The 27,593-nt window shown below is 39.7% G+C and overlaps 1 protein-coding gene across 2 annotated transcripts in view; it reads left to right on the top strand.

The window, feature by feature from the left end:
- CPNE3 (copine 3) overlaps positions 1 to 18,565 on the top strand; it is a 59,255-nt gene extending 40,690 nt beyond the window's left edge. For both annotated transcript variants that reach the window (XM_027776692.1, XM_027776693.1), the window contains 5 exons: positions 2,774 to 2,828; positions 3,238 to 3,289; positions 11,639 to 11,772; positions 12,921 to 13,157; positions 15,492 to 18,565. In XM_027776692.1, coding sequence (XP_027632493.1) covers positions 2,774 to 2,828; positions 3,238 to 3,289; positions 11,639 to 11,772; positions 12,921 to 13,157; positions 15,492 to 15,602 — 589 coding nt within the window. In that variant the 3' untranslated portion in view covers positions 15,603 to 18,565. The remainder of the gene's footprint in view (positions 1 to 2,773; positions 2,829 to 3,237; positions 3,290 to 11,638; positions 11,773 to 12,920; positions 13,158 to 15,491) is intronic.
- Positions 18,566 to 27,593: the final 9,028 nt, after the last annotated feature.

The following is a 27,593-nucleotide window of genomic DNA, read 5'->3' as shown; positions in this document are numbered from 1 at the left end:
TAAGAAAGAAGCATTTTTTTCTTTTTGTCAAGAAGTTTTTACTTTTTTTTTTTTTTTTTTTAAAGGGAGAGGGGCCACGAGTTTCAGTTATCACAAGCCACTCTTCACAAAGGCATCAGGCCAGGAGAATTTCATACATAAAGTCTACAAGCCTATTGGGAATAAATTCAAACCTAAAAGAATGAACTGAAAAGAATATTAGAAAATAGTAAGAGTTTAAAAAAGTGTTCAGATACAATGTAAAACAAACAAAAAATTCTCACTGACCAACAATAACTGATTTAAAATATTGTAATGCATAAAATTCACAATTCATACATAGTACCATAAGAAAAGAAAGTGAATTTAGTGAAAGGTCTAGCATCTTTAATGAGGAAAACTACAAAATTATAACTGAAGGACAGAGAAGGAAGCTTGTTATATAGAAGGATGTACTACCATTTTCAGATAGGCAGGTGTTATAATGATATAAAGTATAAAATTTCCCCTTGCATTCATAATTTTAATTAAAATTGCAATAGAACCCTGACAAAATGATTCTTAAAATTAATTCTTGGGACCAGCAGTTAGAGTAATGGCTATGTCACTGGACTCCCATGTAGTCGGCCGCAGTTTGCATCCCGAACCCGGTGGCTTGTGCGTGCGTGCCCAAGATCCCGAGAAGAGAATGGAGGAGAAGGGATTGCGGGGTGAAGGGATTGCGGTGTTGCCATCCCCCCTGGGGGGTGATTTCTCGCTTTCTATCTTTCTGTCTCTCTCTGTCTGTCTGGAGAGCGCACGTGCCCTATAGCCAAAACCTCTAAAAAAAATTAATTCTCTAAAGGGAAAAAATGAATTGGAATAGTTGATAAAAAAAAAAAAAGAAATGAGGAAAATTTACTCTAGCAGATATTAAAACTTATTTTTAAATCGTCTTTAGTAAAGCATATGGAATGAGTACATGACCAGCAGAATCAAGTAAATCATCCAGAAATTGGCCCGTGTATATGTGAACAGACCCACGTGTATGTGTGTATGGCACACACGTGGCATTTTAGATGAGGGAAGGGACTGTAACAGCTGTCAGACTGGACGAGAATTGAATTTGGATCCCTGACTCATAGTTTATATGTTAAGATACTATTTTGTGCGGAGTATAGACCAAACTGTTGAAGTAGATACCCAAAAATACAATGTGGGTTTGGTGAAATAGAAATTTATTTCTCTTTCACCTAGAATGTCTGGAGGTAGGTAGTTTAGCACTATAAGGGCAATTCTGCCTTCTCAATTCTCAGCTTCCATCCCTGGTTCCCAAGCAGTTGTTCTAGTATCCTCTTTAGCCAGAGAAATAGAGACAGAAACCTGGGAGTGTATACGAATGTCCTTTCAGAGGAGTGAGTCCCAAGTGACTGATAAATCAGTTCTACTCACATCTCCTTGGCTAGAACATGTCCACCTGACCACACCCAGCCCAGAAGCTAGGAGGTATGGTGTTCTGTTATTAAAGGAGAGTATGGATATTGGTGGAGAATAGTGGTTTCTACTTCATATCTTACTCCAAAACATCTTCCAGATGAATTAGAAGTTTAATATCAAAAACAAGCCCTGAAAGTTCTAGGAGAAAATATGTTTGAATTGGTCAGAATATTGTGAGAAAGACCTTTAAGCAAGATAGTGAATGCAGAAATGAAAAAAATCTGTATGTATTCACATTCATTAATCTTAAAAACTCTGAAAGATATTTTAAACAGTGTTAAAAACAGACTACAAACCTGAAAAAATATTTCTGACATGCATAAGTCCTGTCTTTGATACAAAAAAATCACTAAGTAGAAGAAGGGTCAGTAGATGACGTGTTGGTTAAGATGCTGGACTCCCACACAGCTACCCGCAGTTTGAGTCCTGGATCTGGCAGCTTGAAAATCACACTGGGTGCCTGTGTATGCGTGCCCCAAATTCTGGCATGGCCATCCCCCACATGGGGTGGTTTCTCACTTTCCCTGTCTCTCTCACTGTTTTTCTCTGGTGAGTGCACACGCCCTATGGCAAAAGCCTTTTTTTGTTTTGTTTTTAAAAAATAAATGTAAAAAGAACATCCTTATTAGAAAAGCTAATGTGTTCATTATAGCATTTAATAACGATGGAACACAGGCTGTCTGTGACTTGGGGAAGAATATTCAGAGGAATACTTAGCATCCAGTTACATGATGTTCTTTCTGTATTCAGGCCCAATGCCCTCTCTCTAAACTCTTAGGACAAGACATTCATGCATTTCACTGTAGAAACCTGGGAGTTTTATGATGTATGTCATTTCTACCATGTTTCTTTGGCCAAATATTCTTAACAAGTGGCATAAATAAAGGATTTAAGTAGCCTCTTGTCAGTTGAGGTCTAGTTTTGTTGCTAAATGAGTTTGCTCTAAAGTAATGGGAAAACTTGTGATTTTAAAGGGCTCGTGGATTAGTTTACACAATTTTTTTCTATGAAATAATCCACAAGATATAAGTAGAAAGCAGTAGGTTTCAAAACACAAATATAAATATCATTTTCTGTAAAATATATTTAGAGAAACATTTTTCTTCAATATACCAAAAAATGTTTAGCATGAGAGTCATGTAATGTTAACATTAGGTCTCTCTGGCAGTCACTGTGGGTAATCTTTATTTCATCTTTATAGTTTTCTAAGAGTTCGCAGTATTTTAAATGACTTCATATTGATTTTATCATGAATGAAGTAAAGTTCTTTGTGTTTTGTAAAAAATAACACTTCACTTTTTTAAAAATTCTCTTTAAGTGATAAGATGTTTCCAGCTTTTGGTTTTGGAGCTCAGATACCTCCTCAGTGGCAGGTAAGAGGAAATCTCATCTTAACATTTGTTTTCTTCATTCAGAATAGATAAAGAAAAGATAGCCAGGATGGAGTGAGTGTGTGTGTGTGTGTGTGTGTGTGTGTGTGTGTCTTTGCGCGTGCGCGTGTGCATTTGAGAGTGAGAAAAAGTGGGGATGGGGAAGGACCACCCCTCACAGGCTCTGCTCATGCCGTGATCCCCTCCTAGCCCAGCAGTCTATCAGATCTTGCTCACTTGGGTCATATTTTAGGCTGACCAGGCTAGAGATTTAAACTATGGTCTCCATCTGGGATCTGGCTTTTCTTGAGCAACACATTACCACATAACAGGTCCAGAAATCTAATTTTAAAGCCTTGCCTCTTAGAAAGGCAAAATAGGACTCATCAGTAGGCCTTTCATCTTTTAACAGGTATCACATGAATTTCCAATGAACTTTAATCCTGCCAATCCCTACTGTAATGGTAAGTTACAACATAAACATGAAGCTTTTAACCCCAAAGCCTCCCTGATCTTTGTTTTTTGTCTTTTTCTTATAATTTAAAACTGCTTGAATTCCACTTCTACATTTTAATCTGTGACATATATTTTAGTAAAACACTGTTTTTTCTTTACTTGTATTTATTAATTCATTTATTTTAATTTAACCAGAGACAGAGAGAGAGAGAGAGAGAGAATGAGAGAGAGAGATGGCGAGAAGGAAAGCAAGCCACCAGGCTCAGAGCTCGAACTGTGGTTGACCATGTGCGAGTGTGGACACCTTAACCACCATGCCACATGCTGGTCCCATATTTTTTTAAAAGAATTATTTTATTTGGGAACCAGCAGTTAGCATAATGTCTATGTCACTGGATTCCCACGTAGTTGAACGCGGTTCGCGTCCTGGACCCAGTGGCTTAAAACTCACGCTGGGGGCATGTGGGTGCGTGCCCAAGATCCCAAGAGGAGAGTGGAGGAGAAGGGATTGCGACGTAACCATCCCTGCTGCGGGGTGATTTCTCACTTTCTGTCTCTATGTCTCTCTCTGTCTGTCTGGCAAGCGCACCCGCCCTGTAGTGAAAATCTCTCCAAAAAACAAACAAAAAAATGAATTATTTTATTTAACTTTATTTATTTATTTATTTAAATTTGATCAGAGAGGGGTAGAGTAAGACAGAGAGAGAAAGAAAATGAGGGACCAGCAGTTAGCGTAATGGCTATGTCGCTGAACTCCCACATAGTCGACTGCGGTTCGCCTCCTGGACCCGGTGGCTTAAACTCACGCCAGGCGCGTGTGCATGTGTGCCCAAGATCCCGAGGGGAGAATGGAGGAGAAGGGATTGTGGTGCGGCCATCTCCCCAGGGGGTAACTTCTCGTTTTCTGTCTCTGTCTGGCGAGCACACGTGCCCTATAGCAAAAACCTCTCCAAAAAAAAAAGAAAGTGAGAAACTAAGCTGCCAGGTCTGGGACTCGAACCACGAGTCCAGCTCCCTTAACCACCACGCCACCTGTCAGCCCCAATAATCTGTGACATATTTAACTTTCTGTTGTATAAAGTAGAAGGCTTGTACTAAGTCCGTGATTAGGGTAGTAATCATATAATAATTATATGTGGAAAATCATTAGGATGATGATGAAGGCTAAATTTTTAAGGAGTTTAATAGTACAAAAAACCCTCAGTCTTCAGAGTAGATAAATAAAAATAATATATTAAAAGTATTTTGCATATAAATTGATTTGAAAATAAACTTCTATAAAAGTAATTCAGTATACAGATTTTTTTGTAGCTTTTTAGTTTAACAGTTGCTCTTTACAAGAAAAGGCGTCCATCATCTAATTACTTGTTGCTCACACAGTGGCTATAAATAGAATGGATTGGTGAAAGAAACAGAAAATTGAGCTCCTACAGCAGCCGTCCTCTGTGTAGAGAGTAGGAGGCTGACATTTGTCTTTCATTTCACTTTTTTCTTTATACCTCAAATATCCAACTGCTTCCTCCTTTTTACCACATTGAGCAATCATCCAAAAATGCCAAATCTCACATTAGGTTATATAAGACTAAAACAGTTTGGAAGAGGAAAGGTAGATGTGGGGGTCAGAGACATCACTGAACATTCTAGAAAATAAGCTAATTTCTGCAAAGGGTCCTTTCAACAATCACAAAATGTATAGCTTTCTAACAAAAGGAGGTGTTATTTCTTTCTTTTCTTAAACTGTGTCCGTAAATTAGAAACACATGAACTGTATTAGGGTTTTCTCCTTTCCTTTTTTTTTAATTTTTTTTTTTCGGTAATTTTTTTTCATAATTAAAAAAAATTATCATTTTTTTTTTAATTTATATATTTGATTACTGTGTATCATTTTGCTTATAAGTTGAATTTACCCAACATGAATGTACTTCACAACAGTACAGGTGAGGATACAAAACACATTATCATTAACAGATAATAACCGATTTCTGCATCCCATAAATATCTTGCCTCTCCCTCCCTTCCCTCCCTTCTCCCATCCTCTTCCCACATTGTCTCCTGAATCTATAACCATTTTTAATGCTTCTTTGTCCTCTAATCTCAGTTTCCACAATAGAGTGTGGACATTTGTTATATATTGAGATGTTTGCTATAAGGCATGTGCACTCACCAGAGATATAGAGAAAAACAAAAAAAGACAGGATGTGAGAAATCACCCCCCGGGGGGGATGGCCACGCCATAATTCCTTCCCTTCCATTCTCCTCTCGGGATTTTGGGCACACATACACACATGTGCCCAGTGTGAGTTTTAAACCTCCAGGTCTGGGACTCTACTGTGTGAGACTTCAGCAACCTAACCATTTTGCCATTTGCTGGTCCCTCTTTCCTTTTTAAAAACAATTTATTTTTTATAATTTTTTTTTTTTTTTATTGCCAGAGGATGCATACACTCACCAGAGAGAGAGAAAGAGAGAGGGAGGAAGTACTCCCCAATGGAGTTGGTCACACTGTAAACCTTTCTCCTCCATTTCTCCTTCCTGCGTGTAATTGGGATATTTGTACGCACATGCCTTGCATATTTTTTTCAAGTCTGGGGCTGGGATTTGAACTGGACAATGTGGGATCCAACACTTTTAACCACTAGGCTGCAGGACTAGTCAAGAGTTTTTCTCCTTTTCTTCAGGACTTTTTTTTCATACTAATACAATAGGCCCTTTTGGTGGCTGTTTGTGACCTCTTCTATTCCTAGCCATTTGAAACTGGAACATTATTCTTTTCAGGAAATGGGCTTCGTGCCTGTGAAAAAATTGGAATAATTTTTGGAATTTGTTGTACTTTAAGTAGATTTCATTTATTTCAAATAAATATGGATGACATGTCATATGATAATTTATTTTAGAGATTCATTTACTTCATGAGTAGTCTGAGCTCTGGCTATCCATTAAGTACAGCTTTCTTACTGTTGGTTTATAAACTGAAAAAAGTCAATTTGATTTTAAACGAAGAAGATATGGTACAAGAAAAAATCCAGACTTAGTATAAGGAAATTTAATCCCCTTTTTCTAATCAATTTCCTAGAAATAGCATTTCTTACTTATTCCTTTAATTTTGGCATAATTTGGTTTTAGTTTAATTGAAGGCTATTGATATTTATGAAGAAATTAAATTAATTGCTCTGGGACCAGCAATGGCGTAACGTTTATGTCACTGGATTCCCGTGTATTATACTGTGGTTCGAGTCCTGGACCCGGTGACTTAAACCTCATGCCGGTGTTTGTGCGTGCATGCCTAAAATCCCAAGAGGAGACTGGAGGAGAAGGGACTGTGGTGTAGCCATCCTCCCTGGGGGATGATTTCTCACTTTCTGTCTCTTTGGCTTTCTCTGTCTTTCTGGCAAAAGCACGTGCCCTATAGCAAAAATCTCTCTCTCTAAAAAAAAAAAAAAAAGGAATTTAAATTAATTACTTAACCTTCAGACTTAAAGGCAAAGTAAGATGGTAGAAATGGAGGAAAATAGGGGCCGACAGGTGGTATAGTGGTTAAGGGCACTAGACTCAATAAATGAATAAATAAAGTCATTTAAAATAATGCTTTAAAAAAGGAAATAGAGGAAAATATTGCTGTAGTTATGGGCACAGTTTTCTATAGCATATGTCATTGCAGTGAGAGATCCTGCTGCTAGCCAATGTTAATGTTAATATTTGTATGGCTGGTGAACTGACTCTTAGTTATGGCATCACTTCATGCATGTAAAATTATCTCTGCATATGAATTAGTTCTCAAGGTTGTTCATAAGACTTATTCTTAAGTTCAAAGTAACTAAGAGTAGTTTATTGGAACTCTTAAATTTAAAGAGGGGAGTTGCTCTTGTGAAGCTCTGAAACCAAGTAAATGCTTCGCTTTCTTACTGATCTATGTTGTTTTTTGTTTTTTTGTTTTTTGTTTTTTAAGAGAGGTTTTTTGCTATAGTGTATGTGTGGTTACCAGAGAGAGAGAGAGAGACAGAAAGTGAGAAATCACCTTCAGGTGGGATGGCCATTCCGCAATTCCTTCTCTTCCATTCTTCTCTCAGGATTTTGGGCATGCATGCACATGCACCTGGCATGAGTTTTAAGCCACAGGGTCTGGGACTCGAACCGTGGTTAACAACATGGTAGTCCAGTGACGTAACCATTACGCCATCTGCTGGTCCCGATCTATATTCTATTGGACATTTTTTATTTTAATTGCAACAGATGGCGCATATGCTCACCAGATGGAGACAGAGAGGCTGAAGGAGAGGAAGAAAACAGAAAACACCCCTAATTGGGCATGGTCACATTGCAATCTCTTCTCCTTTTCTCCTCCTTTTCTCTATCTTGTTGGGACTTGGAGCATGTAAGCCCAGGCGCTCACGTTTTTCAAGCTAGAGCTGGGATCTGAACCAAAGCTGGGTGTATGAGACCTGGCTCTCCTAATCATTAGACTATGGGGCCAGCCCTCTCTTGGACATTTTTAAAGCAAGAGTACTGTTTCATTTTACAGTAAAAGTCTTTTGTGGCAGATTTCCGTACCGATCTCAGCAAATATTGTCGAGCATTCCTTAGGATTTCTAGTACCTTAAACACATTGATATGAAGAATTGATTTAATAGGTGGGATTCATCAGCAATGCTTCTACCAAGAATGTTAGTCAGCTTTCATTAGGTTATGCTATTGTAATAAACAATATTGACATCTCAGTGACTTCATTTATTCTTAAAGAATTATTTAATTTTATTTATTATTGTATTTAAGTTGCTATAGGGGACATGTGCTCACCAGAGAAAGAGAATGAGAATGAGAGAGAGAGGGAGAGTGAAAAATCAAGCTGCCAGGGACTTGAACCAGGGTTGGTCATGTGGGAGTCCAGCACTTTAATCACCACGTTACCTGCTGGGCCCAAAATCTCAGTGGCTTCTACTGAGAAGTTTATTCTTGCTCACTTGTCATATGGCTAGAGTGCAGTTCTGCTCCATATTTCTTACACAGACTCAGCCTGAAGAAGCAACCACTCATCTGAATTGTGCCTCTCCCATGGCAGAGAGAAAGAGTAAGAGCTGGAGGAAGCTGGTAGTGTTTTTTGTTTGTTTTTAGGTTTATGCCATTGGGCACATGCGGTGGCCAGAGGGACAGAGAGAGGGAAAGTAAAAAATCACCCCCTCCCCCAACCAGAGGGATAGCCATGCCACAATCCCTTCTCTTCCACCCTCCTTTTGGGATTTTGGGCAGGTGTTCACATGGACCCAATACTGTTTTCAAGCCACCAGGTCCAGAACTTGAACCTTGTTCAACCATGTGGAAACCCAGAGCCTTCACCACCACGCCACCTGCTGACCCACAGGCAGTGTTTTTTTAAAAACATCTTAGACATGGATTTCATTGTCACATGCATGGGTCAGAACTAGTTACATGGTCCAGTTGTACTTTCTGTCACCCAAGACTCCAGCAGGTCCAGGAACAGTCAGTACCTGTAGACAAATATGCTCGCATTCTCCTGCAACAAAATGTGATCAATAACCTAGAAGTGAATATTTGGAACTAGCTCTTAAGTTATTGAATAAACACTTGTGCTGATTAACGAATTAGAATTAATATTAGGTTTCTAGCCATCTGGTATTTTTACGGAACCTTTGCCATATCCACAGTTTTTCTTTTTCTCAATAGCTTTTTCTTACTTCTTAACATCAGCTATATGCTGTAACACCTTTTTCATTGTTCTTTTTCCATCAGAGTCACATTCCCAAAACACATCAAAATGAATCATAAATGTAACAGTTCTGCTATAGACTAATGAATACTTTCAGATGAGAATAAATGCTTCTGCTGAGAGAGAACAGAGTTTATAGGTTTTTGCAATGGAGCATAGCTATGGAGTTTTATAACAGACAGCTTAGAAGAATTCCCGAATATAAAACTTTTGACTGTTTTTAAAGCACTGTATATTGAAATATATGTGGAGGCTTCAAAAAGCTTATGGAAAATAGAATCGAAGTGTAAGTTTTCTTGGTGCAAAAAATATTTTTTTTAATCTGGGCAGTTTTTTTATAAAACACATTCTTCACGTACTTTTTTTTTTTTTTTTAAGAAAAAGTTATAGCATAGGAGGAGTTTATTAGCAAAGTGGGGAATTTATTAACAAGGTAGGGAGTTTGTTAAAGGAGAGGGAAGGAAAAACGCCCAAGAAGGGAGGGGTCCTGGAAAATGGGTTGCCAAGGAAGAACTGGGTCAAGGGGGTGTTATTTGGGTCAGGAAGGGCCTTGTCCAGACTTGTTCTAGGTGGGGCTTGTGCATGCATTCCCCTCCTGGTAGGGAGGGGCACAGGCAGCATGAGTCCAGTTATTGTCCTCATTTTGAAGTACTTACCAAGGTCAGGAGATTCTTTGTCTTGAAGCTTTGGGTCATGAAAACCATTATCTTATCTTCTTCCTGGAATGTGGTGGGGCATGGAGAAAGCCTTTATTTTAGGTCTAGGTTAGGCTGCCTAGGTCAGTCACTGAGCCGTCACTACCTTCATACTAGATGATATAGAACACTGTGGTGTGGGGACCGAGGAAAAGAGTGGTTAATCGGGTGTCCCCAAAAGGCCAATACACAACTTTCTATTTCTGACAAGAGAAATGAAGAGGAAAATCAGCCTGGCAAGAGCAATATGATGTGATCCTCTCAACAATGCCAATCTAATTAACACCATATGCTTACTGAAGGTGAAAAGAGATCTACCTATTTTACCGTAGGCATATTTTGCTCTGAGTATTGGTTGATCAGTATGAGGAGGATACAGGAGGGTTGTTCAGCAGACTTTAGAACCCAAAGAGAAAGAGGATCTACTGTTCATTTTTGACTAGACCCACATGAAGAAGGAGAACTTCCACTCAGTTGAGCAGTGAGGGACAACATTTTTTTTTTTTTTTGGAGAGGTTTGTTGCTATAGGGTGCGTGCACTTGCCAGATAGACAGACAGAAAGTGAAATCTCCCCACAGGGGGTGATGGCCACGCCACAATCCCTTCTCCTCCATTCTCCTCTTGGGATCTTGGGCACACGCGCCTGGCATGAGTTTAAAGCCACCGGTCCCGGTACCGCGGTCGACTACGTGGGAGTCCAGTGACATAGCCATTACGCTAACTGCTGGTCCCTAGAACTTTCAACCTCAGAGCCTTCTAGCACCACAGGGAGTGGCTCTGTGGCAGACGCCTTCAATTGTCCAGAGACATTCAGTTTTCCCTCTAGATATTTGGAGTCCCTAGTCCCAGGACCCTGTAGGCCGGCAGAGCAAAGGGCAGCTTAACTTTCTTTAATGCATTATGGCAAGTTCCTGGATATGCATCACTCTCTTGCTAGCAGAGAGTAAGACCTTTTAGAGAAAAGGTCTTAAGAAAAAGAAAGAAAGCAATTTGCCCTGTCACCCAGCTGGGCTATGGGGGATGGCTTCAAATTCTCAAGGCTTTGAGAATACATCAGAGAGTAACCCTGGCATGCACCATCAATGCCCCCAAAACATTCATCTTCCCTGTGATGGTTAAGATTCCAGAAATGGAAACCAAGTCAAAATAGCCAACATTCTCAGCATTTTGATAATGCTGCAAGATGGCAGGCCTCACATCTGAGTCTTACAGACTGACAGTCAAACAGCCAACATTCTCAGCATTTTGATAATGCTGTGAGATGGCCAGCCTCACATCTGAGTCTTACAGACTGACAGTCCCCTAATGGTTTTCACATGACTGTCTGATGCCCAGTAATTTCGTCTTCATCTGATAGAGCTAATTTCTAGGAACAAGGGTGTCCCAGAAAAAAAAGATAGAAAGCCCACATTACTTACTATTCTGACATGAAGAAGAGGAGTCTAGATATTTCCCAGCCAACGCACCAAAATATGACGTAGGGTCATGGGGGCACAGGGGTGATTGGGCCCACACTCATAGTGAGACCCAGGTTCTTAAACCATGCTCAGGAAGAATTAGAGTCGTGGACACACAGGGTAGGTATAGCAAAGAGAGAATTTATTAGCAAAATGGGGAATTTATCAACAAAGTGGAGAGTTTATTAAAGGAGAGGGAAGGAAAAACAGAGCTCCTAAGAAAAAAGGGGTCCTGGAAAATGAGTTGCCCCTTCATGAACTTTTCGAAGTCCTTGTGTGTAATTAAACTGGTTAGTGTCTAGCTCCAGTTCCTCTTCAGCAACTCATTTTCCAGGACTTCTCCCTTCTTGGGAGCTCAGTTCTTTCTTCCTTCTTCTTTAATAAACTCCCTGTTTTTCCTATACATTTGTAAAGAAAAAAGAATTGCTAGTATTTTGTTTAATAGTTTCTAATACTGTTTATTATTTATTTTTTTAATCTAGGAATCCAAGGCATTGTAGAGGCATATCGGGCCTGTCTCCCTCAGGTTAAACTCTATGGACCAACTAATTTTTCTCCCATCATAAATCATGTGGCCAGGTTTGCTGCTGCAGCCACACAACAGCAGACAGCTTCTGTAAGTGCTCTGTGGCCAGGGGACTGTAAGAATGAGGACTGGTAGAGGCTTTTGGCACCATTTTTATCTTTATGTGGTTTGTTGCAATATAAGAAGGACAAGGAGGAATGATATAGTCCCCCTTTGCTCGGGAGGTTATATTTGTTGTTAAATTTTGGTCATTAAGAACAAGGTAACAACAAAATAACACATACATAAATCTTTATCTTTTGAATTAATTTTCCTAGATAAGTTCTACCAGAATAAAAGCAAAAAGCTGTCATCTACCTTTAGGAAATAGACTTAACAAATTAATACTTGAAGAGACACTCAACCTCAGTTGTTGTTGCAAGATGACTTAGTGTCCTGAAGAGATTTGATTAGCTTACTCCATGACCTGTTGGCTCTTGGATGCCAAATCTCTCTTGATTTCAGTATACATAGAAGTTAGTTGGGGAAAACTATGTTATGCAGTTGTCGAAACAGTTAAATAAGGTGACTTGTACGAAGTGCACAGTGCCTGGGTCAGAAGAAGCACTTCGTGCATACTAGCTACTGTTAGAAATCTTATTCTGGTTGTAGGCTCAAATGACCCAAAAGGGTCATGACTGTATTTGGCATTTCACTACTTTTTGAAGAGCTTTATCAGAGATGACAGAATTGAGAGTGATTTCTTTCCTTATTCCATATCCATTTTTTACAAAGCGTATCTTTGTCCCCTTAAGCCATATCCATTTTTTACAAAGCGTATCTTTGTTTGGTGAACAATCTATTTCCATATTTATTTGCTCTTTTGAGAACGGAGTTGCCACTTGTTCCCTTAACTGATACTTTGACATATTTGATACTTCCATTAAATTAAAGTTTATTTTTCTGTGCTTCCTGAAAGGTTAATCTTTGACATTTAGATGTCTTGCTTCTGTGTATTTTACCAACCTGTTTTGTGGTCTGCTGTACTTTTAATGAACCTGCAGTTTTTGTAAGAGTCAATTTCCTTGTCGTCAGACACTCTTAACCTATTTTATGCAGGGTGGTATCCTGGCAGCAGTTAGAAAATGAGTAAGGAAGAGACTGAATGATTTATCCAGCTAGAGATAGCATTAACATTGTTTTTGTTATTTGGGAGTTTGACCTGCTCAGTGGACATATTTTTCTTCTTTTTTTGGCAGCAATATTTTGTACTTTTAATCATTACTGATGGTGTGATCACAGACCTAGATGAAACCAGACAAGCCATAGTCAATGCTGCCAAGCTGCCCATGTCCATCATCATTGTTGGAGTCGGAGGTGCTGACTTTGGTGCCATGGAGTTTCTGGATGCTGATGGTGGAAGTCTCCGCTCCCCATCAGGTGAAGTGGCCATCAGAGATATCGTCCAATTTGTGCCTTTCAGACAGTTCCAGAATGTGAGTATCACTCGTCTTTATTCACACGCTAAGGTGTTTGAACACAGACCTTTGCTAGCCCACAGCCAAGCCGTTGAGTAGGTGTGTGGAGTTAGCGGCTATCGGAACCCTGTCCTTTTTCCATATAAAGACCATGATTAAATTTGCCAGTTTCGTTAGAATGTGTATATGCATGCTTCTTGTAGTCTATAGGATAAATTGTTTAAAACTGTTCGTGAATGTCTTAAGAAATGATTTTATCTTTACCTTTGTAACAATAAAAAAAAATTAAAGTATATGTAGAATTTATCAATTTATAAGTTGGTGTGATGAAAATCTCTCCGGAAACTGTTTGACCCAGTTTATTCCAGTAGTACTATCTTACGAGACTTAGTACAGCATCATAATCAGGCTGTTTTCATTGTTGTAACACCTACCTACCTATCTCCACAGGATCCCTCATGTTGCTCTTTTATAGCCACACTTACTTCTCTTCTACCTACCTCTCCTTTGAACTCCTGGAACCACAAATCTGTTAACGATGTTATACTATTGTCATTTCAGTAACGTTATATAAATGGAATCACATAGGTTTTAACCTTTGTGGCTTGGCTTTTTTAAAATTCAGCATAATCCTACCAAGACTTACCCACATTGTTGCATGTATTCCTTTTTATTGCTGAGTGTTATTTCATGGTATGGATGTACCACAGTCATTTAACCATTCACACATGGAAGGACACCTGAGCTATTTCCAGGTTTTGTCTAGTATACATGAAGCTGCTATAAACATCCATGCATGAGGTTTTTTATGTGGATGTAAGTTTTATTTTTCTGTGTTAAATATCCAGGAATGAAGTTGTTGGGTTATATAAATAGTTACACGTGCAGTTATTATTATTTTTAAAGAATTATTTCATTGCGGGACCAGCAGTTAGCATAATGGCTATGTCGCTGGACTCCCATGTAGTCGACCACAGTTCGAGTCTTGGACTCGGTGGCTTAAACTCATGCCGGGCGCATGTGCGTGCATGCCAAGATCCCGAGAGGAGAATGGAGGAGAAGGGATTGCAGCGTGGCCATCCCCCCTGGAGGGTGATTTCTCCTTTTCTGTCTCTCTGTCTGTCTCTGTCTGTCTGGCAAACGCACGCACCTTATAGCAAAATAAAAACAAAAACAAATTGCAATGCTGTAGTCTTCACAAAGTTCAGAAATATGTATGTTATTTAAAAACTATGTATAGGGTCAGCGGGTGACATGATGGAGAGAGAGAAGGAGAGAAAGCAAGCCGCCAGGTCTGGGACTCAGACCACAGTCAGCCATGTGGGAGTCCAGTGCACTTAACCATAACACCACATGTAATTATTAAAGCAGTTATCTTAAAAAAAGAAAAAGGCTGGGACCAGCAGTTGGCATAATGACTATGTCGCTGGCCTCCCATATAGTCGATCGCGGTTCGAATCCTGGACCTGGTGGCTTAAACTCACGCCAGGTGTGTGTTCGTGCATGCCCAAAATCCTGAGAGGAGAATGGAGAAGGGATTGCAGCGTGGCCATCCCCTCTAGGGGTGACTCCTTGCTTTCTATCTGTCTCTCTTTGTCTTTCTGGAGAGCGCACATCCCCTATATAGCAAAAACCTCTCCAAAAAAAAGCAACTGTCAAACTTTTCTAAAGTGGTTGTACCATTTTACATTTCTACAAGCAGAGAGAGGGCAGGAAGGGTGTGTGTGTGTGTGTGTGTGTGTGTGTGTGTGTTTATAACATGGTAATGTTAGAGATCTTTATACTGATAAAATGGTTCTGTATCTTGATTGTGATGATCATTACACAGGTCTACCAGGTGATAAAATTATGTAGAACTACACACACACACACACACACACACACAAGTGCATGTAAAAGCAATGAAACTGAATAAGGTCTGTGACCTGTGCTAATGTCAGATTCCTAGTTTTGATATCAACTATAGTTATGTAAGATGTTCTCTTTGAAGTAAACTGGGCTAAGGGTCCATGGGATCTCTCTGTATTACTTTTCCAATTTCCTATTAATCTACACTTATTTCAAAATAAAAATTAAAAAAACAATTGAATGCCAAATCCACATTTAAAAGTTAAAGAAAAACAAACAAAAATATCAGTGAATGCTAAAATGCTAACACCTAAAAAAGGACTTCATAAATGTTGACAGGGTTAATAATAGCAATCATACGTAACTTTGATTCCTTAGCTTACTCTGCACTTTGTGGATTATTCCTAAGAAGAAATACAAGTCTAGGAATTTGGGATTGCTCCTTTTTAATGGCCTGTAAATATTTGGTTGCTAATAAGGTTGCTTTGATTTGTTTTTCACAAGTCTCCAAAGGAAGCACTTGCTCAGTGTGTCTTGGCGGAGATTCCCCAGCAGGTGGTGGGCTACTTCAACACGTACAAACTCCTTCCTCCCAAGAACCCAGCTACGAAATAGAAGGAGCTACGACAGAATTCTTTAGCGCTGTGTGGAACAATGCCATCTCTTATCCCAAATCATATATGTGCCATTGTACGTACTTTTGACCCCCAGAATTTATGATGTAAACCTCGTCCTCGTTCTCTAGGAATCATACATGTTTAAAGCGTTCTTTTTATATTTGTTTGTGGGAAACAATGCCAAGGCCATCTTTGCCTAATCTGTTCAGTGATTGCTAGTAATTTACAGTAATTGCAGTGAGGCCATTTGGGTTAAAAACTAGTGTGGGGAAAAGCTGGTTTTGTTGTTTATGTTTTAAATAATAAAAATACTGTTTTTGAATGTGTTGCAAAGGAAAGAATGAGAAATTGGGCGGACGATGTGATTCGCAGGTTGCTGTACTTTGTTCTCAGTGTATGTTTTACAAGTCAGTGTCCACACCTAATTATGAGAGCTTCTTAAGTTACATAATGTTGAATTCGTTCCTATAATTCTGTACTCAGTGCTTTTCCATGGAGTAAATGACAGTCCTTCCTTGCATCTGAGTTTTGCTGCACCTCACATGCTGCATGGTTTATGAAACACCCATGGGCCTTAATGAAAAGTACTGAATGAGCAGGACAGGCACATACTGAATTTTTTAAATGTACAATCAACAAGTAGAAACTTGTAAGGAAGTATGAGCCATTTTTATTTGCCTTTCTGGATTTTTAGTTTTCATTTTGGAATATTATAAATGCAGTCATATTTGGTTTTCTTTTCAGTGACTGAATGTGACACTCAGGATTCTGTAGATACATAGACAATAGGTTGGCCCTGATTCTACATTATAAGATTATTTAAACTGGTTTGTTAAAATGGTTAGGAAGGACTGTTTTGTCCAGGAGAGCCATGAGGACCAAACATGTAAGGTGGAATTCTGAGTTCTAGTTTCTTCTAAGTGAGGAAAATGTTTACTCATTTAAAAGATAGTTCTTACTCTTTCCTTGATGGAGTCCCATAGATTTGTATAGATTCATTTAAACCTTTTTTTTTTTTCCTTCTTAACATAGCATTTTTGTATGATTTTTAAGCTTATGATACTGGTTATCTATCAATCAAAATCCCATCTTACACTTTAATAGAATGCTCTGTCCTAAGGCCAGGATGTATAGTATTAACCATAAAAACTGTTGTAAAACGGTGTTTCTTAAAAAAAGAAAAGAAAAAAAAACAACTTTTCCAACTGCTACATTAGGATAGAGTAGACTTTATGTGTTTTTTTTTTAAAAGTAGGAATTTGTTTTCTTGACTTTTACCTTTGAGAATGTATTAGTGAACATTACATTTTCAAATAGATTGTGTTGCATTTGAAAGGTCTGTGTCCCAAGTTCTGTGCATATCCATATACTGGCCAATTAACAATTTAAGATTATGTGTTTATCACGTGTCCTTGAGTGGATGCATGCCATGCCATGTTGATCTGCCTCTCAGTTACAGTGAGAATCTGCGCTCTAACCCACGTCTCTTATTTTCTGCAAGGAAGTAAGCTCTCAGCCACAGCAGTTTCACTTTTCACAAAGAGCTCCTTGTCAAGGTCAGGCTGAGAGGGGACCTCCTTGCCGTCATGGTTGCCTAGAACAGGTGAGCTGTTACAGCTGTCCCACTTACCGAGGTGGCTTCTAAATATGAGCTGAATACCTTAAGAGGCCTGCTAGTGTGCCTTCCCACAATACGGCTCATTAGTCACCGGCCATTTTGATCTTCTCAACGGGGCAGAAGAGAACTGGTCATTCTTCCAACTGCTTGGAGACTGTTGTCTCAGATGTCCTCATTTCAGTTCTTGCATGCTTAGAAACGACATAGGTATGTTGCTTTAGTTTTCAGAATTTTCTTTTTAAGCACCTTTAAAAAGATGACTTAATCACATAATCTTGGTATATGGCAAAATAGACAGAAGTGGAGTATCTTTGATGCCAGGGCAGGGTCCAGAGCCCCACACATTAGGCTAGTTCCACACTTCCTTCAGCCAGCTTCTCAGTCACACCCGAGTCACCTGCACAGGGCACTTGGTAACGCTGGTCTTTAGCATTCATTGTATTCATTGCCAGTTACCACTGTCAGTTTGATTTGGTCTTCATTATTTTAAATTCTAGGGTTTTTTTTCCACAACAGTTTTCTTTTTTAAATTTTTAAAAAAACTACTCGTTTTTGATCAAGTTTATCAGTAGATGCTGTTATTCATAAGTGCTTCAGTTCTAGCAAATTAGGGTGATTGGTACCTTTTTGCAGATTGGAATAAAAGCATTTACAATTTTTAATTATTATTTTGTAAAATTCTTGCAATTTCAATACTTTTAATATGTTATCTCATTTAATATTTCTTTACTAAAATGGTCCTTTTCCCTATTGTACCTCTATTCATTCAAGTGCCATTTGTTCTTAAAATGCATCTAAAGAAAAATGAACTAAATTGACCTTCACACCTCATGCAGTCAGAAATATTGCAAATGAACATTGGAGCGACAGTACCTTGATAGACATAATAGTTCCCACATATCCCTGTACTGAGAAAGTAGTCTCCTACTATCCTAGTCATTTCACCTAGTGGTTAGAATTGAACATTTAAGACCATAAATTTTTAAACTCTGATCAGGGATTTGTAACTGTTCACTTTGGTAGTGCTGTAGGCAGCCTTTCCAAAGTGGGTTCAGGGCGCCATTGCTGCTTGTGCTGTATTTTGATACACTTTGCCTTTTTCATTTTGTAAATTTCCTAGAAAGCCATCTTCAGTAAGTCTCCCCTCGTCTCTTTGTATGTATAGTTGATAGTCATGGAAGTGACTCATAAGGTAAGCCAGAACTTTGGTAGAAAATGTGAGACTTTTGTCATTACATAGATGTCATATTTGACAATACATGTATATTACTAATATATGAATTGATGTTAACTATATCTACCATTGGAATTCCACTTGGATAAAGTTGTTTCTTGATACCATACCATTGTGTCTTGTTTTCATTTTTATTTTTTCTCTACATATTATCAGAATAATGGAAAAGTTAGAAAAAATGAATAATAGTGTTTTAGGTGGCCTATATTACATATTTTACTGAGTTAAACAATTTGGATGATGTTATATTATGGGATTCAAGAAAAATTCAAGATACTTTTCTATGTACAGTAAAAGTTCTCAGCTTACAGCATGGATTGCCTGACCTATATGCCACTCACATTTTATTAGTCATGTTAACTACAATAGTGAAAGCACCTAACTTAAAAATTTTTTTAAGAGGCCAGCAGGTAGCATTGTGGTTAAGGGCGCTGGACTCCTACATGGTTGACCACTGTTCAATTCCCAGACCTAGTGGCTTGCTTTCTCACTTTCCTTCTTTCTCTCACTCTGTCCATCTCTGGTCAAATTAAAAATAAATAAATGAAGTTAAAATAAAATAATTCTTAAGAACAAAAAATGTCTTAATAAATCAGATTTATTAAAAAATTTTAAAATTATTTTCATTATGTTTCAATTACTGGGCAGAGCTTTGGGAATAAAGAGGTGACCAAGATAGCTCTAGCTGCTACCTTCATAGAAATGATCTAGTGTAGGGAGGGGGAGAGGGAGGGAACATTAAAAAAGAAATTATAAAGATGTGAGACCAGTGTGTGGTATAACATGTAGTTGGGAGACTTATACCCATCTAAGAGGTAAGAAGCACTTTGCTGAGGATGTGCCAGTTATAGTGAGACCTTGGATTAGGTGGTGAAGAAGCTTCGAAGCACTTATGAAGGTTTCGAGTCAACAGCAAGTATGGAGTTGGAAGTTTTAGGAATGGGAAGGAGTTTGAATTTGCTGAACTATGAAGTGTGAGGGGAAAAGTGGAAAGAAGAGGTAGAATGGTTGATGAGGTATATGCCCTGGGGTACACTCTGCAATAGGGATTCAGACTTGGGCTTAGGTAATGCTACTAAATGGATTTAGGCAAATGAATGATGTGATCATATTCCTGTTTTTGAAAAAGTGGAGGACCTTATACATGAAGGCAAGCAGATGGTCTCAGACGTCCTCGAGGTTTCTCGTGGAACTCTGTTGCTGAACTTGGGTCTGGCCGCAAAGGCTTTGCTGTGGTGAAGGCCAGATTGAGGGTGATGATCATCTTTTGATGGAGACTCAGCTGTCCAATTACATGCTTGCTAAGTATCTGATTTCAGAATTCTGTACTTATCCTGCCACAATCCTGCCTCCATGTCGGATCATTTGTTAAACTCATATCTCATTGATTCTTACTGGTTCAGAGGCTTGGGTACAACTAGTGGTATCACAGATCTCCGTTGTTAACAAACCCTTGCTTGTAGCAACACTATCACCATCATCTCTGTTTACCAACTCTTAACTACATTTGGCCAAATTCCCCAGAAAAATCATAGCAGGTCGCATCGTCCTTGGGAGAACTGCAGTTTGTCTTGGCTGTTGATCCTTCCCTCCCTCCAAAGAAATGATCAATGAGGCAATTACCATTATAAGCAGAATTTTGACTTCCTACAGCTTGGGAAAGGAGAGTTATAGCTTTGGTCTTTTCATCAATGCACTCACAAAGCACCTGGTTTTATAGCAGCATCTTGTCTTCTCAGACTGGCCTCAGAATTTCTAATTCAGAAATTGGGCAAGGAGGTAAGGGGGACCTGGTGAATTCTCAGAGAATAAGTAGAGAATAATTTATCTTTCTTCTTCCACCCCCTACATCCAGTAAGAAGCATTCACTTGTCCTTGTAACAAATATTTATTTGTTGACAAATAATAATTATATACATCTGTGGGGTACAATCTTATTTTTCAGTACAAGACTATAATGCATATCAATTAATTCAGGAAAACTAGTTTATCTAGCATCTCAGCCATGAATAAATATTTATTGAATAGCTTACTACTGGCAATCAACAGGGGAATTCACTGGGAAATGCTCATGAACTTCAAAGTTTATGATCTAATATGGAAGAGGAAAGAATATATTATGCTAAAACAAAACAGGAATGAACAAGGTGAAGGAACCCTCTGTTACTGGCGTAAGACTATCCCTTTTCGTATCTTCTGGCATCCATGAGTAAGGAGGGACCTTGGCACACTACTTCTGGACAAATGCTTTTCCCTGACTCCCATCAACATTTATTGTTCCCTACTGCTGTCTTGTGACTACCAAGATTGTTCATGCCCATCCTTACAAAAACAGATGCTTGACTTCTTCACCCTGACACTCAGAGAGCTCCCTAGGACAAGCTTTCTTCTTGATTCTACATCCTACTTCTCTCCAATGGCACTAGCCATTCCACTCTCCCCTTTGCAACTGGGTCATTCATTAGTAGAATTCCTTGAATCAGTGCTTTTTCCTGAATAATCTCTTCACCCTTTTATTGTAACTAAAATATGGCTCTTTTTTTTTTTTGAGAGGCTTTTTGCTATAGGGCGCGTGCGCTCGCCATACAGACAGAGAGAGACATAGAGACAGAAAGCGAGAAATCACCCCCCAGGGGGGATGGTCACAGTGTAATCCCTTCTCCTCCATTCTCTCGGGATCTTGGGCACGCACGCACACGTGGCCGGCATGAGTTCTAAGCCACTGGGTCCGGGACGCGAACCGTGGTCGACAACGTGGGAATCCAGCGACAGCCATTACGCTAACTGCTGGTTCCAAAATGTGACTCTTTTGAAGAACATTTCTTATTCTGCAGTCCTCACAACTAGAGGTTATTTCATGTTCCACTGGGTGCAGAGGTGGGGTGGGTGGTCTCCCTGGGCCTCCCTTTGCTTTTAGATAGATTATTCCTTTTTTTTTTTTTTTTCAGGGGTTTTTGCTTTAGAGAAATCACCCCCCAGGGGGGATGGTCACAGTGTAATCCCTTCTCCTCCATTCTCTCGGGATCTTGGGCACGCACGCACACGTGGCCGGCATGAGTTCTAAGCCACTGGGTCCGGGACGCGAACCGTGGTCGACAACGTGGGAATCCAGCGATAGCCATTACGCTAACTGCTGGTTCCAAAATGTGACTCTTTTGAAGAACATTTCTTATTCTGCAGTCCTCACAACTAGAGGTTATTTCATGTTCCACTGGGTGCAGAGGTGGGGTGGGTGGTCTCCCTGGGCCTCCCTTTGCTTTTAGATAGATTATTCCTTTTTTTTTTTTTTTTCAGGGGTTTTTGCTTTAGAGCATGTGTGCTTGCCAAAGAGAGACAGAGACAGTGAGAGGGAAAGTGAGAGATCGCCCCCTCCCTCCACCAGGGGAGATGGCCATGCTACAATCCCTTCTCCGTTTTCCTCCCAGGATCTTGAGCATGCACGCACAAGCACCTGGCATGATTTTCAAGCCATTGGGTCCAGGACTCAAACTGCAGTTGGCCAGTGGGAAATATATATACACACATACATATACACACATATGTACATATATGTACATATATACACACATATGTGTGTATGTATATTTATATATGTATACACACACACAAATATTCAGATTTTGCCATAGGGCACTTGCTCTCACTGGAGGTATTCAAATTTTGCCATAGGGCACTTGCTCTCACTGGAGAAAGGAAAAGTGAGAAAGCAATCCACCATGTCTGGGATTTGAATTGCTGTCAGTCATGTGGAAGTCCAATGCTTAACCACCATGTCACCTACCACCATTCCATCCTCTTTAAAATCTCCAGCTTTGGGCCAGCAGGTGGCATGGAGGTGAAGGTGCTGGATCCCACATGACCAACTGTGTTCAAATCTTGGACCTGGTGGCTTCGGGATCACACTGGACACATATGAGTGCAGGCCCCAAATCCAGGGAAGATTTTGAAAGAAGGGATTATAGCGTGGTCATCCTCCTTGTGGGGTGATTTCTCACTTTCTCCCTCAGGCAAGGGCAAATGCCTTATAGCAAAAAAACAAAACTAAAACCTCCAGCTTTGAATGCTATATCATTGGATTAGACCCTTCTCTATCCTTAGAATAATCTTGATCTGTAACTCAGGCCACACTCTCAATGTCATACCCTAGCCTTAATATTAAGATTAACTTCTCTAACCTTATATTCAAATATTCTATTTTCCCCATACCAGCCCGCTTTCCAATGTTTTTCCCTCAAATACCACAACTCTGACAGGTCCTCAGGGTACCTTCCATCCACTCACCCTCGCAGCTTGCCAATACCTCTCATGGAAATGGTCCCTCCTGCCCCTTACTCTGGTAAATGTGTTTCTGCCCATCTCTGCCTTGGCCATTCCACTCCAACACCAGGGCTTTCTTGCTCTTACTCGACCATGCCGAGTGTGATCTTTTTTTTTTTTTTTTGGAGAGGTTTTCGCTATAGGCCGTGTGCGCTCGCCAGACAGACAGAGAGAGACATAAAGACAGAAAGTGAGAAATCACCCCCCGGGGGGATGGTCACGCTGCAATACCTTCTCCTCCATTCTCCTCCCAGGATCTTGGGCACGGATGCACACGTGCCCGGCGTGAGTTTTAAGCCACCGGGTCCGGGACACGAACTGCGGTCGACTACGTGGGAGTCCAGCGACATAGCCATTACGCTAACTGCTGGTTCCCACCAGGTGTGATCTTGACTCAGGACTTCAGCACCTGCTGTGGCCCTCCCTAAATACCTTGCCTAATTACTTGGACACCTTGCTCCCTCACCTTCAGATCTTTATTTAAGCATCACCCAGAGAGACCTTTGCTGGTCACCTTATTTAAAATAGTATCTCTTTCTTCAACATATTGTATCCTGCTTCTCTGTTTAAATTTTTATTTTCTTTCTTGTCCTTCATGCACTACAATGTAAGTTCCAAGAAATTGTAAATTTTTATCTGTTCCCTGCTGTATCCCCAGAGCCTAGAGAGATCTTGGCATTTACCAAACACTCCCTAAATATAGGTTCTGAAAGAATGAGTGAATGAGGTATGCGCTACAGCATAAAGACAGTAGTTTATGTGAGAAAATGTGGGCACTAAGAGTGGGGAGGTTTTTCTACTCAGTATGGGGACAGTTAGGGCAGAGCTCTGTGGATGGTTTGGCATTTCTTCTGAGATTCTGAGGATACATAGGGTTTTATTACGTACAGAAAGCAAAAGAGATTTTCAAACTGAAGTCAGCATTTTCAAGGCATGAAATAGGAAGGTGGAGTGGGCTGGGGAACATCGTTAGTAGGAGATGAAGGTGTGTTGGTAATAATCCTTTTGCTTTATCACTGAATCCCTTTACTCACTTTTACAAACACAATGTGGAAATTTAAACTATTAATAATCTTCACCTATTCCTATCTTAGTGAACGCTGTGGTTAGTTTCTTTTGAAGGACAAAATATAATAAATTGGAATCTTCCCCCTCAGATTTGGAATATAAATATGGCCCTCATATGGGAAACTTGATCATCTGACCCCATGAAATCTTGAAAAATGTACTTATTTATTTGAAAAAAGCTGAAAAAAGCTTCTTTTAACCAGGTAGCCCAGGCCCTGCCTATTTGAAAAGCAATGTGCTAACTTTGACCTTGGACGCTGCTGTACTCTTGTGTAACCTGGACAAAGGATCTTGTTGTGGGTTTTGTGAAATGATAGGAATCTCTAAATTCCTTTCAAGTCTAAGATTCTGATATAAACAACAGAGCTTGATTTATTTAAAGTTGGATGTAAGAATCTGCATCACAAGGCTGGTTAATAACCCTTAGCATGCACTATATACTGAATTCTTTATGACTTAGGATTCCCAGCAGAAAGGGTTCTCATAAATTTGTAGCAAAATTGTTGTGTGTGGTGGGCAGAGATGACTAGAGGTGTGACGGGACAGTATGAGGCTGTGACCTTTCAGGTATCACTCCCTTTTCTCATCCAAGGGAATCATTATCTAGAAATGTCAGGTTGTATTGCTTAATGATGCACATTTACTTGACCTTTGCACCATCACTTCTACTCACAAAAGTTATAGTAGGAAAAATACAGCCAGTCACAAAAACTCATAGAGGAAAACATCAAGTTTTACTACAGTGTATGGCTAAGGTACTTAAAACATGAATTTCAAGTATCTTTGGTCTGATTAGCTATAATAAATTTCAGAACAGCCTAATGGTTAACATCTTCTAAAGATTTGAAAAATTCTTGTACGAAGGTAAAAGAATATTGTAAATATAGTACAGGCCAAAACTACAGAAAGTATAGATTATTCTTGGTGTTCTATGTACCAATTTTTCATCTAATATTTACTGAAATAAAAGTCTGATATATATTATTTTAGGGCTGTTTAATACCAGTATAAAGCCTGAGAGGGTCCCCAGAGTACAGAGAGGTGGCAGGATGGCTCTTTGATCTGGTGGTTAAGGCAGCTGGATTACATATGGCCCATCGTGTGGTAGGACTCCCAGACTTGGTAGCTTTGGAAATACACGGGGCCCCTGTGCGTACATGCCCAAAATCCCAAAAGGACGGAGAATTGGAGAACAAAGGATTGTAGTGTGATCATTCTCCATGGCTGGTACTTTCTCTTCTCTCTCTCTATTCCTGATGATTGCACACACCCTCTCAAGAAAAAAAAAAAAAGAAAGGAAAAAATGTGGAGAGGTAGTCAAGTTATTCACTTCTTTTGTATATGCTTTGAGCATTCATCACATTCTAATACATGGCGATGTTACACACTTTTAAAGTAATTTTTAGTTTGAAGTTCTCTTTTAGATAAAGATTTTTTCTTACTTTTGTTGTTGACTTTGTGTAGGATTGCCACATTTGGCAAACAGAAACATAAGATGTGAAGTTAAATTTGAATTTCAGTAACAATCATTTTTTTAAAATAGAAATAAAAAATATATATATAATATATATAATAGGTCATGGAAAGGGCCAGGCAGTAGTGTGGTGGTTAAAACAGATGGATCCCACAAAGCCAACTGTGTAGTTGTGTCCTAGACCAGTGCTTTGGAAAACACACCAGGTGCAAGTATGTGCATGCATGCCCAAGGTCCTAAAAGGAGAATGGAGAAGAGATGGCAGTATGGACATTCTCCCTGGACAAATAACATACTTCTATAAAGAGATGTTATTTCTCTTCTTTAAATGATTAATGTTTAAAGTATAGATCTACCATCTGGCTCTTCACTTTTTTGTTCATCTGTTTCTCTGCAAATTTTATTAGGATATATGCACTCCCCTCCCCTCTTTTTTTTAAAGAAGTTTTTGCTATAAGGGCATGTGCGCTCGTCAGACAGACAGAGAGAGACAGAGAGATAGAAAGCGAAAAATCACCCCCTAGAGGGGATGGCCACGCCACAATCCCTTCTCCTCTATTCTCCTCTTGGGATCTTGGGCACGCACGCATACACGCCCGGTGTGAGTTTCAAGCCACCGGGTATGGGACATGAACCACGGTCGACTACGTGGGAGTTCAGCGACATAGCCATTACGCTAACTGCTGGTCACCCCCCCCGCCATTTTTTTAAGAGAGATTTTTGCTATAGGGCACATGTGCTCACAGGAGAGACAGAGAGAGACAGAGAGACAGAAAGCAAGAAATTGCCCCCTCCAAGGCGAATGGCTATGCCACAATCCCTTCTTCTCCATTCTCCTCTCAGGATTTTGAGCACACACACACAAGTGCCCAGTGTGAGTTTGAGCCGCTGGATCCGGGACTCAAACCATTGTTGACTACATAAGAGTCCAGTGATTTAACCATTATGCCATCTTCTGGTCCAAAAATTCCCTTTGAAGCAGTTAATTCTGCACTGTATTTCTAGTCATTGATTATTGAGATTATTTCTAGGGAGAACTTTCATGTACCTATGCATCATCAATTAGTCAGTTTATCAACAGACTACTTGTTGATTATTAATCAAATAATTAATGAGCATAGACTATAGGGAGTCCAGAGAAGAGAGAGATGTGGGCTAGCAGTGTTAGGAAAAGAAAGAAGAAACAGAAAGGAAAAAGCTCAGTGTTTATCTCTGGGGATCCCTGAATGTCGGTCTGCGTTTGGACTCTTGGCCTAGATGAGGGTTATGGTATTCATGATGTGTTTAAAGTGCTCAACTCTGAGGATACCCAGAGTCAGTTTCTTCACCAAAGGTGACTTAACTGGTTAGTCAGCCTGACTTCATTATGTGGCTAGTTGATTGTAAGACCCCCAGTGGAAACTTCAGCCTGGGGTTCTCCTAGAAAGTAAATTATTTGCACAGATCTTGGCAGTTCAATTTGAGATAGTGGGTGGGGTACTCATGTAAGTAATAACCTTGGGGAACTTGCTCATGGAAGATACTTGAAACCCCAATGCTTGCCTGGGCTCTTCTCCTGTGCATTGTTTTTATGACCTTTCAGTGAAAGCCCTGGGTATGAGTATGCTCTGTGGAGTGTGGTTGTTCCTTTTTACTTATGTTATTTTTGAGAGGTTTTTGCTATAGGGCATGTGCACTCACCAGAGAAACAAAGAGACAGAAAGCGAGAAATCATCCCCCAGGGAGTATGATGACGTCACAATCCCTTCTCTTCCATTCTCCTCTTGGGATCTTGGGCATACACGCACATGTGCCACCAGCGAGAGATTAAGCCACCGGGTCCGGGACTTGAGCCATGGTCGACTCCACGGGAGTCCAGCGACATAGCCATTACACCAACTGCTGGGTCCCTGGTGGTTCCTTTTTAATATCCTCACTTGGGGAGTCTTCACTCACAATGACCCAGGGCAAGTTAATGCTTCATTACTGTGTCTCATTATCTTCATCTGGAAAGTAGTGACTAATAATAATAATAACCACTTCATGGACTCTTAGAATATTTAACAGTACCTGGCACGCAGTAAATGCCTTGTAAATCCTACCTATTATTATTTTGCATCTATCTGAAACTTAGTATGAGGGACTTAATTTTGCTTCAACTATTTTTTTCCTGTAGGTATGCATGTGATAATTGCTTTCTTTCTACTCTTTTATTTTTTTTTCAGTGGCTAGAGGTTGCATGTACTATGCATGTGTATTAATTTGAAAGACACATAGTGTTTTGTGTATGTTTTAAATT

The sequence above is a fragment of the Tupaia chinensis genome, unplaced genomic scaffold (genome assembly GCF_000334495.1).
Source record: "Tupaia chinensis unplaced genomic scaffold, TupChi_1.0 Scaffold000707_1, whole genome shotgun sequence".
Taxonomy (NCBI): Eukaryota; Metazoa; Chordata; class Mammalia; order Scandentia; family Tupaiidae; genus Tupaia; species Tupaia belangeri.
Note: the sequence above shows the minus strand (reverse complement) of the source record. Positions and strands in the feature narration are given on the sequence as shown.